Below are 16,766 nucleotides of genomic sequence, written 5' to 3'. Positions count from 1 at the left end.
TAACAACAATAGAATTAAATCAATTCGGGCTGGATTGGATTATTATAACTTTATGATGGGTTCTTATTGCATTAAAATACCTGACTAGTACGTCCTCTTAACTGCAGTAGCAGCATATATTAGTGTGTACAGCAGGTAAAACTCCTTTTTTAAAGTTATTGTTCTTTGAAAAAATTATTTCTCCTTATCCCTTAATTGAACATAGTGTAACAATAAAGCCCATTTCACACCACAAAACGAATTTCATTTAATTTTTATGTAAGGTCTGTTCGCTACTCCGCAGATAAGTCCGGGCGTAGGCACACCTCGTCTGAAATAGCACCTAATGGCTTTTATACCGGACGTTAAGCACATAAGGTTCCTATTCATGGGAGAAACAGAAAAGTGTTACGTCGATGAGTTTAGGGGGAGGAGGTCACTTAGCTAATAGTTGCAGAAGACGAGGTGTTAACAATTACAATTTGTATAGAAATGTTTGTAATTTTTTATTCTCAGTGCTCATGGTGTCTAAATATTATTGATCCGCATATATAGATCGTGTTGAAATATATGCATGCAATGTTTATCGGGTCGTCGAAGCCACTAATAGTCAGCATTATATTTGCAACATTTTCAATACACAATCATTGATTGAAGCGAACTGATATATAATCCAGGGACGAATTCTAAGTAAGAAATCTTGTTTATTCTTATCTGAAACTTCTGTATATGTTTTCGCTGCCTCGTCATCACCTGCTTCTTCCATCGTCATCGAACATTCTTTGCTATTTGATCTCATCGACCTTTCGACTTATAAGGCTCGACGCGCAGCATAAGTTCGGTCGCGAGTCCTATGGCGAACGGCTGTCACAATTCTAATCCCTTCCCCATGTTCAACTGCTTCGACCACAAGCCGTCCGGTAAGTGACCGTCTTTTTTAACAATAGGAAATTTTTATCTTTTGTTCGTTTTGTAGCTACAATCGTTACACTGTTGTTGACAATGTGTATAGTTATTGATTATAAAGATTTTGATAAAGCTAATGTTAAATTAAACTTTAAAAAGGGTTTTCGCGCTTGATCCTTGACGAATGGTATGAAAATATAATTGAACAATATTATAGGTTTGGAGAACCCGACGCCGGCAATGCAGTTGTTAATGGACAAGCTCAAAATCAAACTTCATTCCTTAGTGAATTCTGGTCCTCCCGTGATGCCGCTTTCATTTAAGGACAGAATTCTCGATGCAGGTATAAATAATCGTTTTTATAATGCCCAAGAATTTTTGGTTCTCAATAGAACCCGGCAAATTTGTAACATTAGTTACGTCGTGTTTGCTCAAAGTGTTCACTCTAGCCTAATCTAATTGATACATGCATGCAGATTTAGAATCAATAGAGAATTTGAATAGCTACGTTTACTTTTGCTTGTAAGCGTTCACGGTTCCACACTTCATATACCCTTACACCGCTTAACATGAAGTTACTTCTGCTCTTCCTTTAGGTGATCTCTATAAGGCCGATAACGTAATGCGGAGAAGTCGCAGTTACAGTCCTGAAATTGCGTAGCGGGTCGGCGATTTCCAATACCCCTGTCGACCCATTGTAGCCTATGGTCTTCCACGAGACTCGGTGTCAAGACGGTGACAATTTCCAATCAGAACGGGAAGTCTCTACGAAGCCCTTACACCAAAGCTGTTTTGCGGACACCACTTCATGCAATTAGGAAGCGTGATCCCAATGACGTGGCTGTGTGGTATGGCTAACGCATCTATCACGTTTGAAACACGCGCGAGTCCGTGTGGCATTGTGAGTGAGGCCTTTGAATTTAGGGATTTCTATTTACTGATATGATGACCAAACATAAATGACACAAATAGGCATACAAAAAAACGGATTGTAGGAACTAAGTATGGAAGAACTAATGAATCGTACGCATTTTAGACAAATTGAACTCGGAGTGAATTATCAGAAAAAAGCAAAAGTCCTATTCGGCTTCAGCTATAATCGAACTGACAAGACAAATGACTTTAGCGACGCAATCAATCTGTAGGTGTGGTAGCACTTCAATTGTACGTACAATCATCCAGTGTTACTTTTAAGTATGTTAGAAAGGAGTGGTTAAGTGATCACTGCAGCCCCTGAGTCGAATCACGCAATTACACGACTTTTTCTCAAGACTGATTTCACGGTCTGAGATGGTAAATTTAACTGTGTGCATAGCCTATTTAAATTATCTCATTATAATTATTATTACCATTATTTATTATTTTTCGAGTGATTTGTATTGCGTGGATCGCTTGCTATAAAGGTGTGAACTTACATGGTAAAATGGTGGATGCGATCATAGAAGACAGACAAACAAAGATATTAAGAGCCGTAGTGTTACTTGGAAGCGGTTCAAGAGTATCTGGCGTCATAAAACACTTAGTCTTCTAGGCGACTTTTTTACGATAAATAGTAACCAAATTGGAAACGAGCGTTTAAGTCAGCAAATTTCGACTAATAATGAACCTAAAAAATAGAAAAATCCTTTGCATTATAGCTCATTGAGATCTGAATGATAAAGCGCGGACCTGCCAATAATCGACAAAAATAACGAGTCTCAGTTTGCTTAAAGCACTTGCAGTAAACTGTATTTTTGCAGCTTTGAAAAAAGCTGCCTTTGCAAATGTTGAAGCGAAGCTTGGGCATAATTTTTCGGTAATCCACATCGGGTATCCAAATGCCTCAGATGCACTGGATAGCAGTATGAGTCTCTTTTTAAAAATAATTATTGTTAAGCTGTCTTTCTTCCCATAATTATGTCCCTTTCTGGCTGACATAACTATTGGCTCTATGTGGGTTATGATGCATGGAAATATTGTAGGTTTTTTGTATTAGCCACACTGCGTGGTGGCACAAAGACGAAATAATTCCGGAATCAAATGAGTCTATTATCGAACTGCAGAAGCGTTCTTTTGTCAGTTACATTTATATTTCACACCTGATATCCAGATAACTGAACGAAGTTGATTCGTTGAGGCGAATATTCATGAACTTACTATCCTTATCTGTTACCATTTTGGTGCGATGGTGAATCGATCCCTAATCAATGTCGATATCCTGAAATGCCTAATAGGCCAGTTGTGTACTTTCTTTTACCCAATATCACTACGTGTGGGTAAGCTTTAAATTGATTGTTAAATGAGTACAAATGAGAAAATTGTTTTAACGACGTTGAGTTCCACTCAGCTCAGTTGTCTGGTCCCACTGAAAAGGCTGGCTTTGGCGACGAAACAAGTACCAACCAATTCGATCAATTCAAAGTCACATTAAACAGTGTAAGTGCGAGTAAAAGAATAACCGATATACGAAAATAATACTAATGGCCCTTGATATTTGCTAGCCCCAGGAAAGGGAGGGGGGTTGATGTCTGCGACATCTTTAAATCTATTCTTTTTGTAGCAGTGCAGCGATGCATGCACATATTTGCAAAAATATGTGAACCACTACTCAGTGTAGTGCCGTTGTCAGATTAAACTTTTTCGACTTTGAGGCACTTTCCAGCACCTATTATCGAAATTAGCAAGTATCTGGGAATGATCGTTTCAGAAGGAGGTGGATCAAACGAAATATTGAGGGTCAACAATTATCTGACAGTTTTTTCTCGTGAGTGTGCATTGCAGCGATCGATAACAACAATTTTAGATAGGAATATCTGAAGAACACCTCCGAAGACATTTGGAACTCTAATGAGTACACAAATTTTCCAATTTTCATCGGATTGCAACCTCCATCGATGGTCAATAGACTCGCATGCAATGAAAAAGTTAGAAAACTCGGCTTGAAGCGACATAATATTACTGGTTTAGTGATCTGTGTAAAGCTACTTCGAAATGGGAATTCTTTCTAAAGATGTCTTGCTGATCAGCGTTGATATAATACAATGTCTTTTTGATTGAAAGATTCATAGTTAAAATGATCGTTAGATGGCGGTGTAGCTAAAAATTATTACGTAATGCCGCACCAGATGGCGCCGCGGCTAATAAAGTGGGCCGGTTATGTTGTACATATGTTATAATTCGTATGCGCATTAATCTATACAATATGAACACATGAATATTTATGCCCGCACCAAGAATTGCTATGATCATAGCTACTTTCAAATGTATAACAATAGTATGGACTCAACAATATAATCGTCCATAATCTATAAGTCTATAATCGATATGGGTAATCATTACGATTGCCATCTTTTAGAACATCGTGCGAAAGGTTCCTACGACAATACCGTATGATCTGGCATCACAAAAAACATTACCTGGAGCCACTTGGCTCATTTCAAGCGCACACAGTCAAGTAATCCGCTTGCCACAGTCGCAATATGACTTGTTAGCGAAGCATCAAATACGTTCAGACCATAATTCTGTCATAACAATGAGCAAGATTTCACGAAGGATGTCTGTAATAATTACGATTTCTTTAGCACGACATTGGGCGCATGAAAGTAGAGTACAATATAATAGACTATATATATACGGTTAAATTGTAAATAAGGCTGCATTAGCTAATATTTGCCATTATATTTGTCGATTATATTCCTCTTGAAAAATATTAATGCAGAATTGTTCATTGAAACAGATTCGACATAAGCGTAGGCATTTATGCTTATTAATTATTAAAGATAAAGCTTAAAAAATGAATCAATAATATCGTGTAACGTGAATATGCTTTATTAGGGTAAAATTTAGGGCCCGATCGGTCACCGCCCATCAAAAATTGTTGGACTGAAGGGCGACGGTTGTTCACTTGCTTGGAAAGGCAGATTGAAAATAAGAAACAGTGACAACAGTCTACCTGAAGAGCGATCGCTGTGCAACGAAAATATATTGCGCAATATGCGCAAGTCAGCGAGTATTGGTCAGAAGTGCTAGAAGGCATTGGGAAGCCGTTATGGTTCGCCAGTGCAAGTCGCAGGCTTCTATGTAGTAGAGTTTATTGTCCGTGGCAAACGATGAATAGGAAAGTCAATCCAGAATACGTATTTGTTCGTGGGTCTATACGTTTAGCCCTGAACACGCCAAACGTTTCGCCTTACGAGATTTCTTTTGTACAGCTTCGAGGCAGAACCTAGGCGGTCCGCTGCTTGAAATTGATGTGATGCCGTTTGACTCGGGTACCAGTGGGCGAGAGTAGATTTTTTTGCGAATCTGCTTGGATATGGCTACTAAGAAGGCCACACTGCGTAACTTAAGGTCCTACCCAACATGTCGTGACGTGCGATAACGTCTGCTTAATGTACAGTTGAGCCTGTCCTTATGGATTGTTCGTTTCCGAGAATGCTGCAATCCCGTTAGTTTGGACATTTTGCTGGTATGAAGAGTTAGCGCCTACCGACTCGGTCGAAGTACGGTCCAGCTAAAATAACGAATTGTTCTAGATTAGGGAAGCCGTTGTAGATCCGATGTTTCAGACACATGACTTGATGCCGATACCTCCACCGCGGAACAAGACCGCATTTACAACCGCCTTAAACCACTGGTTGATGACGGGTCGTCGGCAATACTTTATTCTGAGCTAGAAATTGACAGGCTGAACCGAGCATCCGGTTCAGTAAATTAATAGCGTTTCAGGGATATTGCTGTTGGGTTTTGCAACAGTTGTACTGATGTTAGATATGGACAATGTATAGAAGAGGAAGTGGTTCGATGGTTACGACTTACGAAGGGTCACCGGAACTGAAGCTGGTAGAATTGGAGAAAAAGCTTTTCTTTATTTAAAAAAGAGAAGCTAACCGAAATTTGACGCGATTGGCTTTGTTCGACCGTGTGGTCGTCGACCTGCATCGGAAATTTTTGAACACAGCAAAGACCAGTTCAGCAATCGATATGCGTTGCAAAAGACACTCACATCGGTCTTTCACATCGTTCTGGGTAAAGGAGCCTGGCTTAATCGCATAGAGACAAGTTTTCTTGCGTTCACCCGAAGCAATTATCTACGGGCTCGATAATACATCACAATATATAGAAAACGATGATAATTCTGGTGATCAAAATGGTGAAGATGCTAATAATGATGTGGAATATATTGAGGGGAGCTGTGTAAAGAAATATGAATATGGATTAATAACCGATTGAGTGGCTGATTGAGTAAATAACTGAACCTTTGAGCAAACAGGAAGGTGTCCCCGTAATCGGGATACCTGAAGTGAGCTCTGATAAGAATACTAGACCCCTATATTCCATGTCCTCCCTTGTACGCACACCTATAGACCGCTTCATGGATAAACTAGATAGAGACAAAGCAACAAGAAAAAACATAACAAACACAACATGAATTCTACAGTAATTCATAAAAGTAACGGCATTATGATAAAACAAAACCGATTTGCCAGTGATGCTGCCGGGTGGCAACCGGAATCATCAATTCGCAATCCGATTAGTATTCCCGTTATTATACTTGTAATTCGGACGAGGAAGGAAAACAAAAAAAAAACAACAGTAAAAGTTGAAAGACGAAGCAACAACTAAAACAATAGCAACGGTGTTTTTATATGTAACCACTCGACAGGCCCGGACGCATTTGTGGACGTTAAGGAAACAGATATAACAAATCTTATTGCATAGATATATAAATAAATAGAAATATTAATACTATTCATGGGGAAAACATCCCATTCTCAAAGGGCACAGAGAATATTACAGACACAGGCATGTAGGCACAGGTCATGTAAAACGCAAAAATGTACGTGGGTTGTGGTGTTAGGTTAAACTAATCTTGTACATAAATCGAACCCACATGTTCCCACCTGGACGAACAATTGGTATTTAATGTATATATGGTGTACATACATAAGGACGAAAATTAGATTGTCAGGCCAGTAATTAATAAAGTGTCAAGGAGAGTGAGTGTCTATAGAAAATGATGTCATGGTTATTTCCAATTTTCTTGTGATCTTTATTGCTTTCATATATATTAAGAATAGATTGCTCAAACATAATGCATGATGAGCCTGCTGTTTTCTTTTGCATCTTGTAGTCGTCCGTTATCAACTTGCTTGTTGTCTCAATTTTGTTGATATAAAATAACATTCTGAATGTTAATTATTTATTAATTGCAACGTCATCTCACTAAATAGCAGATCACTTACGAATAAATTATTTTTTTTAATTAAAACTTAAATACGCATTGAGCAATCGATAGAGTGATTTTGCTGAGGAGTGTTGTGTATCTTATTTTGGCCGAAATTGGTTGTCATTGTTTTTTAACACTCACCTAAAAAACGTAAAACTCTGAAAACATCTAAGTTTAATGTTATACGTGGATTAAACCAAAATAGATTATGTGGGACATTTACAGCATAAACGCTGTTCTGGAAAAAAATAGGTTTATTCACACCCTTATGCCATTAGAGTAGATAGACTTTCACTTTTTCTAAAAAGTTAAAAAGCGAAGAAAACGCCCTTTCTATAAGAAAAAATATTAAACGCGAAAGAGCGGTTAAAAAGCATTCTCCTGGTTTGATTATTCGAACATATTATTAACACATTTGTTATTCGATGTTAAAATTATCGTTCATAAGAAGGCTCGAAATAAAAGTTCATACGATTTCATCCATGCTAGGCTATTGTGATCATGGCTAACCTAGTGGTGGCAGTGGTGATGTTTTCGCATTTTTTTTTTTACATTTTACGTATAACCATAGATATTACACAGCTGGCTCCCAGCACGAAGCGAACTATGTCTACGCCCAGATTCGAACCCAGATCACTTCACGTGTCCTTAAGTTTAGGCAGACGAACACCCTACTCACTGCGCTATCACAGGAAGATGCGATGGTACCTAGACAGGTATTACTGTAGAATAAGGTGGACTCGAACAGCGAGTAGATTTTTCGTGTAAGCTTATTTCAAGTTTATTCTATTAGATCTAAGTACATTTATTCACGTTACTAGGGGAAACACTTATATTTTAGAATAAAAGCCTTTATTTTTTAATACCTCACTGTCCAAAGTCAGCCTACTGTATAAAAAATCAAATTAATAGCGACCTTCGTCAGTAAACTTATGTATTCAGTGATTCAAAACTGTTGCGAAAGCAATACTGATATAAACAATTTCTCTGGCTCAGCCTATTACGTGTACATACTATATACATAATAGTACCTAGTATACGGTGACGTGGATAAGCGTACGGTACCGATATAGCAATATGCAAACAAAAAGAGGTAAAGCCTGAAAGTATTGGAACCGTATTACTAATTACGTAATACACGCTAGCATTTATGGTGTTACGTGAACATACTTTACGCATCTGGCAAAGGCCCAATCAGCTGATTACTGCGTTAGCGTACCGGTGAGTTTTTGCATTTGCGTTGCTTGTAAACAAATTGTTGACTCGCTATTTCGATATCTAACTCGCTCGTAATTATATTTGATGCTTTTTTTTTTCGTTATTGCCATTACGTGCGTTGGCGTTGCTACTAATACTGTCGTTGACATCCGAAGCGCTTTATCTGAAGCTACCATCGATGAATACTATCCAAGGTGGTCATTTGGTTACATCTGACGGCATCCAGTTGATTTTGTCCTGCGTTGTCCGCTGCAATTTACAACTTGCCTTACTCGCCATTCGTCATCGTTCGGTCGCCATCATTTACAACCACCACGGCGCTGAATCTTTAACTAAAAAGTCTTCAACGCCGGCCGCTATTTTATGATATTCCTAGGACAAGCATTTTTATTAGTGCAGTAACAACAATAAGTGCAGACACGGTTGCTACAACTAGTCCCATACCCGCGTTTGTTGCTAAAACAAATCACTCAATCATTACTGCACCACGGCAAAGGGCATCGTTAGCAACGCTCCTCTCGCCATGGATCCAGAGCACCGTTTCGTCGGAACATCATTAAAATGTATATATACATGCGTAGGTTACATAGTATTGATTCTAGAATAACTAAAATGGCTTAACCAACGGAAGGCGCATTAGAAGCCTCGCGATCCAGTCTTTATCCGACTGCCATTCTGGCTCCGTATTCCTACATCGCTTTAGCTACGGCGTAGTTTGTACCGTCCGGGCGGGTCTGGCTAACGTCTAGCCGCTTCAGCAGAACTGACTGAAAACCTAGCGTCATTGTCGGACTGCACGCCCTTTCCGCGTCGACGCGTAGGCCCATCAAGAAATTCTCCTGGTGTCCCTCGCAGCGGACTGGGTTGGTTGCTGCCACAGTGGTATTATTTTTCGCAAACGAGGCAACTACGGGATCTGCGCCAGTTATGGCCGACGTAAACGTGAAGATCTGTGAAAAGAGCAGCTTCGCCGTAGGTTATTTCTCCGTAATTCTCTAGTGTTGTTGTCGCTGGTGCTGTTTAGTTTTGCCTGTTGGTTCTGAATTGCCTCGTTCCTTGATTAGACCGCTTCTGCATCGATCGTGCTCGTTGGATCGTCCGTCCATTGGCTGACCTGCATTGCTATCGAAGCCGAAAGGTAGTAACGAATCACTACGATTAAGGAGCTATTGCTCACGCCGCTTTTGCCACGGCGACAGCCCCAGTGCTGCTAGTACTGATGCTGGTATTGAAACAGTGCCGCAATTTCGCTCCAGGAAACAGCGAGCTAGCTTTCTGTGTGTGCATGCGTATGCCTCAGTCCCGTTGATTCTATTATCTCGACATCCATTGCATACTGACACTATTCGCAACTATATGTGTGACGTGATGGCCATGGTTTATCCGTATTCCTAACGCTTAAAGAAAGGAACAACCCTGAAGACTTTTGCCGAAGAAGACGTGGCTATCGTTTACCGCCATTTGACAACTAAGAGAAGCAGCGGCAGCTACGGAATACACTGCGATTTGAGCAGGCGCTTAGTACGCCGAATATTGTGTTAACTTCTCGTCATCCACGCCGAAATATTCAAGCAAGGTAGGAGAGCTAGCTAGCCAATGAGTGGATTAACTGAAGCTTGTTTTCTATCGGGTAGCATTTGTTTGTAGTTTATGCGATGAACAGCTTGCGAGCGATAACGACAACAACACAATAGAGGCTAACAGTGAGCGGCTGGCAGGTCCAAGTTGTCTCTTTGTACGGGGACTACTGCCAGACGCTTGGTCCATAATTCAACTGATGTCCCCCTACAATGTTCTCGTTCATACGTGAATGCGTGAATGGAAACATGCTGCTTAGCAAGGCATTAAATAATAGCTAGATTGCACGTGAATCTGTTATAGTAGTCCGACAGTAACTGTCTAACATAGTAAAACCGGCTTGTTAGATGCTCGTTTTTCTCTGATTTGACAATACCGCTAAGAAGGTAGTGTGATTTACCGAGAACGTAAGGCTATTTCTAAGGAATGAGCAGGCCGTATGGTAAAACAACGGCCTTTTAGTGTCCAATGTGGCTCACAGAATTATTCATAGAATGCTTAACTAAAATGAGCAACTTACGAGACTCTCTATCGAGTTGATCAGATTAGCTTTTGTTGGAATATATTGTTATTAGAAGAAAACATATATTACGAACTTGTTCTTACGGCACTAAATCTTGGTGATCCATAGTGGAGCTTCACCGTTTTCCTAATCGACAGAGGCAAATTTTAGCGTTGATACGGTATAATGATTTTTGTCAACGTGAACCATGGTTCGTTAATAAAGTAACGGAAACGTGTCACAAATTGGAATACAATAGGGCTTCGTCATTGCCAATTGTCAATTTATTGTTTGTAAATGAAGTAAGAAATGAAGGGAAACAAGATTGCAGTTATTTTAATTAATTAATATCATTCACGCCACACAGTCCTAAATCATTAATACGCAGCTTTGAGCTTCAAAAAACAGATCGATATCTACGATTCATATTAATAATGTATTCTATATTTTGACCACGTCGAGCAAATTTGTTGTCTAGAGACTGAGTCTAGTTATCACGCGAAATTTTACCGATGTTCCCGGCATCTTGTTCATCGTAAAATATCTAATTCGAGGGGACGGCACGCTTTCTTGAAGCAGGTAGCACAGTCAAATCCAAACGCCTCGATTTAAGATCTGACTTTTAAGTCAAATTTACAAATTACATTTGCCTAAATCTTATTGATGATATAGGCAAAACGCATTAATTGTCGATCACCAGTCATTTCGATAGTTTACATCCAGAATTAGAATATATTATTACAGAAATATAGATAATATCACAAAGTTCTTACTGTTTTTTGTAAAGTAGCTTTTTGTTTACCTTTTATTCCATATTGTGATCGTTGTGTGAGCGAGTTCTTCGAATCATCTAGTTTCAAGAAGAGCATGACATACCGTTCCGGAGAACTTTGTGAAAATGTGTTGTTCTTGAAAAAAAAAATAACCTTCAAAGAAAGTTTCAGGAAAACTTTTTGGCTTATTTTTTCTCTGTCTAGCTCCAACGTACATTTAGACACAGAAAAGCAGAGGAAGAAAATTAAAATTGCCCATGACGTCACGCCAGTAACCAAAGCTAAATATCTTCAGGAATGTCTTTTTTTTTTCCTAGACTTCTTTCTTTCGGTTTGCCTTGACGAACATGTTCCTATGAACGTTTAAATCCTCACCGAAGTAGCTCTAAGACGGAACGTCATTTTAGGAAACGTTAAATTTTAGTTAGTTTAACATGGGATTACATTAACAATATCTGCAGTTTATATTTTTAAAACAAATAACGATCCACGATTGATCACACAGTATAAGAAATAGTACTCACGATACTGCTTAAGCGAAGAACAGTTGTTAAAGCTCATAGCGCGCAACTCATGCCATGGTAAGGTGAAAACAATAAATTTACTGAAACAGTTCTTCCAAGTTTAAATTTACAAGAAAAAGTGTAACGAAGTTATATACCTTAAATGTTTTGATATATTAATACTATATTACCCTCGCATCGGGCGTGCCTCGGTACCATCCCCCAGATGGCTGTGGAAAATCAAGTCAAGCTGTATGCGTCAATTTTTGGAGGCCTATGTGTGGCTGTCCTATTTTTGCCTTATGCATGGATTTCCGTACAGCTTGCTGGAGCTATATGTCTGCTTTCCATGGTCGCTCGCAGAATCACAACGGAATACAATCGTCAAACGGGGAAAACACCAGTTAGCTCCATCGATAAGGTAAACCTTTTAAAAAAACTAAGCAATCTTTAGGTATGTCTTCATTATAAAGCACCGCGCCTAGCCGTGTGAGCAGTGTAAGCTGGAAAAATATTTGCCGAGTTGTCAAGGTATCAGTGAGATTTAGGGTGGTCTACCCTGCCGTGCTTCCCTGCTATGTTACTACACAAAGTGAACAACACAACAGGGAAGATGGAAGTTCAGATGATGACCGGTGGTATCTTCCGAAGTTTTACGAAAACAGAATATTGTCTCCTAAATGTTTGTGCTTTTTGTCGTCTTGACTATTTTTCCGCGTATAGGACGTGTTTGAATATCTTTGCGTCTTTCGCGTTTGGATGTGTTTTTGTCATCACGTTTCAGGCGATCTTCATTACCGGATGCGATTCCGGATTTGGCTACGGTCTTGTGAAGCGTCTTGATAAACTTGGCTATCGCGTGAGTAAGAGGCATACCCCGTTTCCATTAGCAAGGGCATACTGTCAATTATAGAAGGTAGATTTTTTAAAATACCGTTGACTACTCCTTGTGTTTATTTTTTTATCTTTGTTAACTTTTGATGTTTGCCTTTTGTGCGCTCGGATAGTCTTGGGGTAGTGACGAATGTCTAAGAGCAGTAAATCATGCTATAATAGCCTTATTGGTGAGTGTTCAGAATTAGTGTGTTGAAATCATTAAAAGATAGTGTTTTAGTTTCGCCATCGGTGATTTTATTGCTTTCAACGGTTAATATTAATGATTTCACCGTCTTCCCGTTAATATTGACAGCGACGCTATTTGTACGAAGTATATAAACGAAGAGTACTATTTCATTATTATGTGAGGCATGCTACATCAATGCTACAATGTTTGTCATTTCCGCGCAGAAAGTTCCAAGGAAGTAGTGTCTATTAAAAAATGCTCAAATGTACACCATTGAACACCAGGCACTGACGTTTTATCATAAGAACCGGGGTGGAAATTATGTGTCTGCTTAAGAATGTTGATGTTTATTGGTCAACCATTGCATAATTTAAAGGAAACGTATTGTTATTGGAATTTCAGCGTCTTATTATTTTTATCCTTAATGGAATCTTTCAGGTGTTTGCCGGATGCCTATATCCAGATGGCGAGGGCGCCGCCAAGCTGAAGTCCGAGACGTCAAATGAGGTGAGATTTGCAAATACGTATCTTTTAACCTTCCTTCGTAGCGAAAGTGTGGCAGTTCACTTTCGTTGATGAAACAGAGTGGTTAAAATATTATGTTTCCATTAGATAATGAGTATTTCCATTTTAGTCACTAAATATGCCATTTTAAAATAGCTTGTTAATGCTCACACACTTGTTCCATACACTACCTTGTTCAGGTAACGATTCTTCCGTTAGATGTAACGAAAGACGAGTCTGTTGATGCCGCATTTGAGACGATTACGAAGTCATTGAAGAACAGAAGTAAGTACATGATTATCATTTTGATAAAAAGGAAATTTAAGTTGCTTAAAGCCGCATCTTGTATCCCCACCTAGAAGCAGGCCATGTTACTTATTTAATATTCGTATTATATAATGCCTAGTCTACTACGCAAGATGACACAAACGGAGTGCGTTATTATTAATAGTTCGAATAATCGACTGTTTTGCGTCAAACTGCTTATCCAAAATTCAGCCTCCCGCCAACTATGCGTTAGACTGCGTTCTAAAAAAAGATACATAATGAAGCTTAGCGATATATGGCCGTTCAAACAAGATAAATAAATGTTGTCTTACACTCTACGCTTTTCATCATTTACTTGTTATTGTTACACTCTACGTAAAGCTAATGCACGTACTTCTACAGAACTATGGGCGGTGGTTGGTAATGCAGGCGTGTGCTACGCGGGCGAACTAGAATGGGGAAATCTTGACTGGCTGACAAGAACTTTTGACATCAACGTTATTGGACTTGTCAGGTGCGTTCTATTGCAGCTATTTTCTAAACATTGCTTTAAATTTGAGTACGTGGTTGACAAACAAATATTCGATCAATATTCGCTCTAATATTAATCTCTATTGTAGTTTTTATTACACAAACTATCAGCATCTAGGCTTTTTCATAAAAACTAGTAATCCGAATGCCAAAATTTGCAGATTTTTTGCAAAAATTGGCGAAGCGATTAGCAAACGTTTCAGTTGGCGAAAGTCAATTATTTCTCAAGTGAGTAAAGTTCAAAGTTATTTTACTACGTTTTCGATCACCTCATTGATGAATGGCTTGCTTTCATGTTTCTACTTTGCAGGTCTATTCGCCCGTTTTTGCCTTTGTTACGACGCAGTAAGGGTCGAGTTATCTGCACGACTTCTCTGTGGGGTACAGTCCTGTTAATGGCTCAAATAATATATCGACGATTCTTTGAAACCAATGCTCACAAAGTAAAGAAACGTTTCTTGTATTGTCGAGTTCTGACTTTGAGGTTTTCCATGACCCGCTGTTCTGTACGATGTGAAAATAATTCATTATTGCCTCATGGGTTCCTTGTTGCAGAAGTGAGCATTTTCTCCTACAGCGAACAGCGTTACTTAAGCAATTTGCTGGATATAATATCGCATTGCAGGTCATTACGCTATTCCCCCTGCTGTGCCGTACTGCATGTCGAAAGCGGCAGCCCGCTACTTCGTCGATGGTCTCCGACGTGAGATGAAGAAGTTTGGGGTCAAGTGCATTTCTATGGAACCCAACGTCTACAAGTGAGTTCGCCTTATAAGAGAGGAAATTTCCTTGGAATTCCAACATCAGCATTATTTTTTTTGAAATTATTGTTTAGTTGTGCCTGACTTCTCTAAGCACTGAGTAAATCCTACTCTTAAACATCTGGAGTTTGGCGTCCAACGCTGATATTTCGCGCTGTCTTAGTTGGCTGTCGGGTGGCTCTTGGGGAAAATCCAGGTATGCCTGTCTGTGGCCGACTTCTAACTTAGACCATTTCAAGCGTTATCTTTTTGAGTAAGTAAAGATGTTGTCACTGCGAAGACATTATCTCCCGACTATGTATCCATTGCCAAACTGCGGGGATAACGAAAACTAGCAAAATGGTTTGGTCTTTGTTTTACCAAACTTCACAGAACGAATTTAACGGATCATACCCTTCTTATCGAGATGATGCGCAAAGCCTGGAACCAAACCCCCGAATCCATTAGGAAAGACTATGGAGAAACATATTTCAGGAAAGAGACCGAATACCTCAGTGCCCACCTTAACGAGGGACGAACTCAGGTAAGCAGGCACCACTTTATTCGATTGCTGCCAAAAGCGAAGCAGAGATCTGCTTGAATAGGTTTTTTTTTGTGTAAATAACAAACTGTTGAAGAACCGTAACAGAAGTTGTCTTTTATTTCAAATCTGTGTGCATTCTCTGTTAGGTGGACGAGGTTCTCGACGATTTTGTGGAAGCTGTAACTGCCCAACATCCGAAATACGCTTACCACCCCGACGGTTGGGTGCGGGGTCTTTTCTGGCGCCTAGCCCTGATTGCACCCCCGGCCCTGCAGGATGAAATAATCAATCACATTGCACAACCAAATGAATTCGTTGCTTTTCGTAGAAATTCTAAAAAGCAAGGTTAAGCGGCTTCAGAGGAGAGAGCCACTTTGTAGCTAACTAATATAGGGGGTGCCTTGCTGAGCAATGTACCTCATTCATTAATACTCTATCAGGCAAAACTCAGTTATTAAACGGGACCTTACCAACTCAAGAAGTTGAACAATTGAGCATATATTCATATGTTTGTAAACGTCTCAGGTATTTTCGTTGCCAAGCGCAGTGCAATCTCATTTATGCTAAGTATGTTGAGCGTACGAGGTACGAACTGGGTAGCTTTCTACTGTTGGAACTCAACCATGTGTGATACTTGGTCCCAAGAAACTGAATATTATTGAGTGTGATACAGATCTACTGAACAAAGTAATAGGGTAAAAGAACTCGTGTGGATGTTAGATATATTCATGGGTAGACCGTATTTCATATCAGTTTTATTCGGTGAAAGATGCTTTGCCTAAGCAAACGAATAATTGTACCGGGCGGTGAAGTTAGAGCTTCGACATACTATGTTGTGTCATACTTTATTTTAATAAATTACAGATTAAAACGTATTTGGGTCGATCATCGCTTCGCTTACATTTTCGGCTAAGAATAAGTCATTGTAAAACGCTGAAATTTCAGAAAAAAACGTGAGAAAAGTACATTGGGCAGACGCAATGCCGGTCGGTCACAACGCACGACTCAAATACGTTGACTGGTAACATTAAAAGAAAAACTAGCTTAAATGCTTTATTATTGTTAATTCATTTTCGATTGGTGGTAACAAAGTTCACTATATAGATTTTTACGTTATAAGGTAAATCACTATGGGCTCATTGTCAACTTAACTTGAATCAGATTTAGGTACATGTTTTTTTATCGGTGATTGCTTACAGCTTGTATTAAATTAAGAAAAAAATGCGATTTTTATTAGGTTGTAAGATAACCATGACCGTTACCTTTATTATTCAGCTCAATTTTAGTAGGATACATAGAAAACGCAAACCGTTATTTTCTCTATTAGCGTACATATTTACATGAAATAAACACACTTCCGGCGATAACCAGAGTTGTTCCGCATAATACTGCAACAATCTCCCAATTGTCCCAGGTCAAGTATTCGTTAACCGAATTCAAACAGCCTTGT

At 39.2% G+C, this 16,766-nt stretch overlaps 3 protein-coding genes across 11 annotated transcripts in view; 2 read left to right on the top strand and 1 right to left on the bottom strand.

The window, feature by feature from the left end:
• The window catches only part of LOC111254909 (serine/threonine-protein kinase VRK1-like), a 23,425-nt gene extending 11,397 nt beyond the window's left edge, over window positions 1–12,028 (top strand). The window contains exons 10-13 of the mRNA XM_022816281.2: window positions 798–899; window positions 1,103–1,228; window positions 1,482–1,786; window positions 11,894–12,028. Of these exons, the coding sequence (XP_022672016.1) occupies window positions 798–899; window positions 1,103–1,228; window positions 1,482–1,546 (293 nt within the window). The 3' untranslated portion in view covers window positions 1,547–1,786; window positions 11,894–12,028. The remainder of the gene's footprint in view (window positions 1–797; window positions 900–1,102; window positions 1,229–1,481; window positions 1,787–11,893) is intronic.
• Window positions 11,894–15,666, top strand: LOC111254904 (17-beta-hydroxysteroid dehydrogenase type 6-like). The gene is made up of 9 exons (XM_022816270.2): window positions 11,894–12,088; window positions 12,452–12,526; window positions 13,169–13,237; window positions 13,435–13,519; window positions 13,904–14,015; window positions 14,343–14,413; window positions 14,658–14,790; window positions 15,166–15,316; window positions 15,463–15,666. The coding sequence occupies exons 1-9, from the start codon at window positions 11,894–11,896 to the stop codon at window positions 15,664–15,666; spliced, it is 1,095 nt and encodes a 364-aa protein (XP_022672005.1).
• LOC111254905 (uncharacterized) overlaps window positions 15,410–16,766 on the bottom strand; it is a 43,935-nt gene continuing 42,578 nt past the window's right edge. For all 9 annotated transcript variants that reach the window (XM_086974753.1, XM_086974751.1, XM_086974754.1 and 6 more), the window contains one exon: window positions 15,410–16,766. In XM_086974753.1, coding sequence (XP_086830879.1) covers window positions 16,640–16,766 — 127 coding nt within the window. In that variant the 3' untranslated portion in view covers window positions 15,410–16,639.

The sequence above is a fragment of the Varroa destructor genome, unplaced genomic scaffold, assembly GCF_002443255.2.
Source record: "Varroa destructor unplaced genomic scaffold, Vdes_3.0 BEIS01000007.1, whole genome shotgun sequence".
Lineage (NCBI taxonomy): Eukaryota > Metazoa > Arthropoda > Arachnida > Mesostigmata > Varroidae > Varroa > Varroa destructor.
The sequence above is the reverse complement of the archived record's forward strand: the minus strand, read 5'-3'. Positions and strand labels throughout refer to the sequence as shown.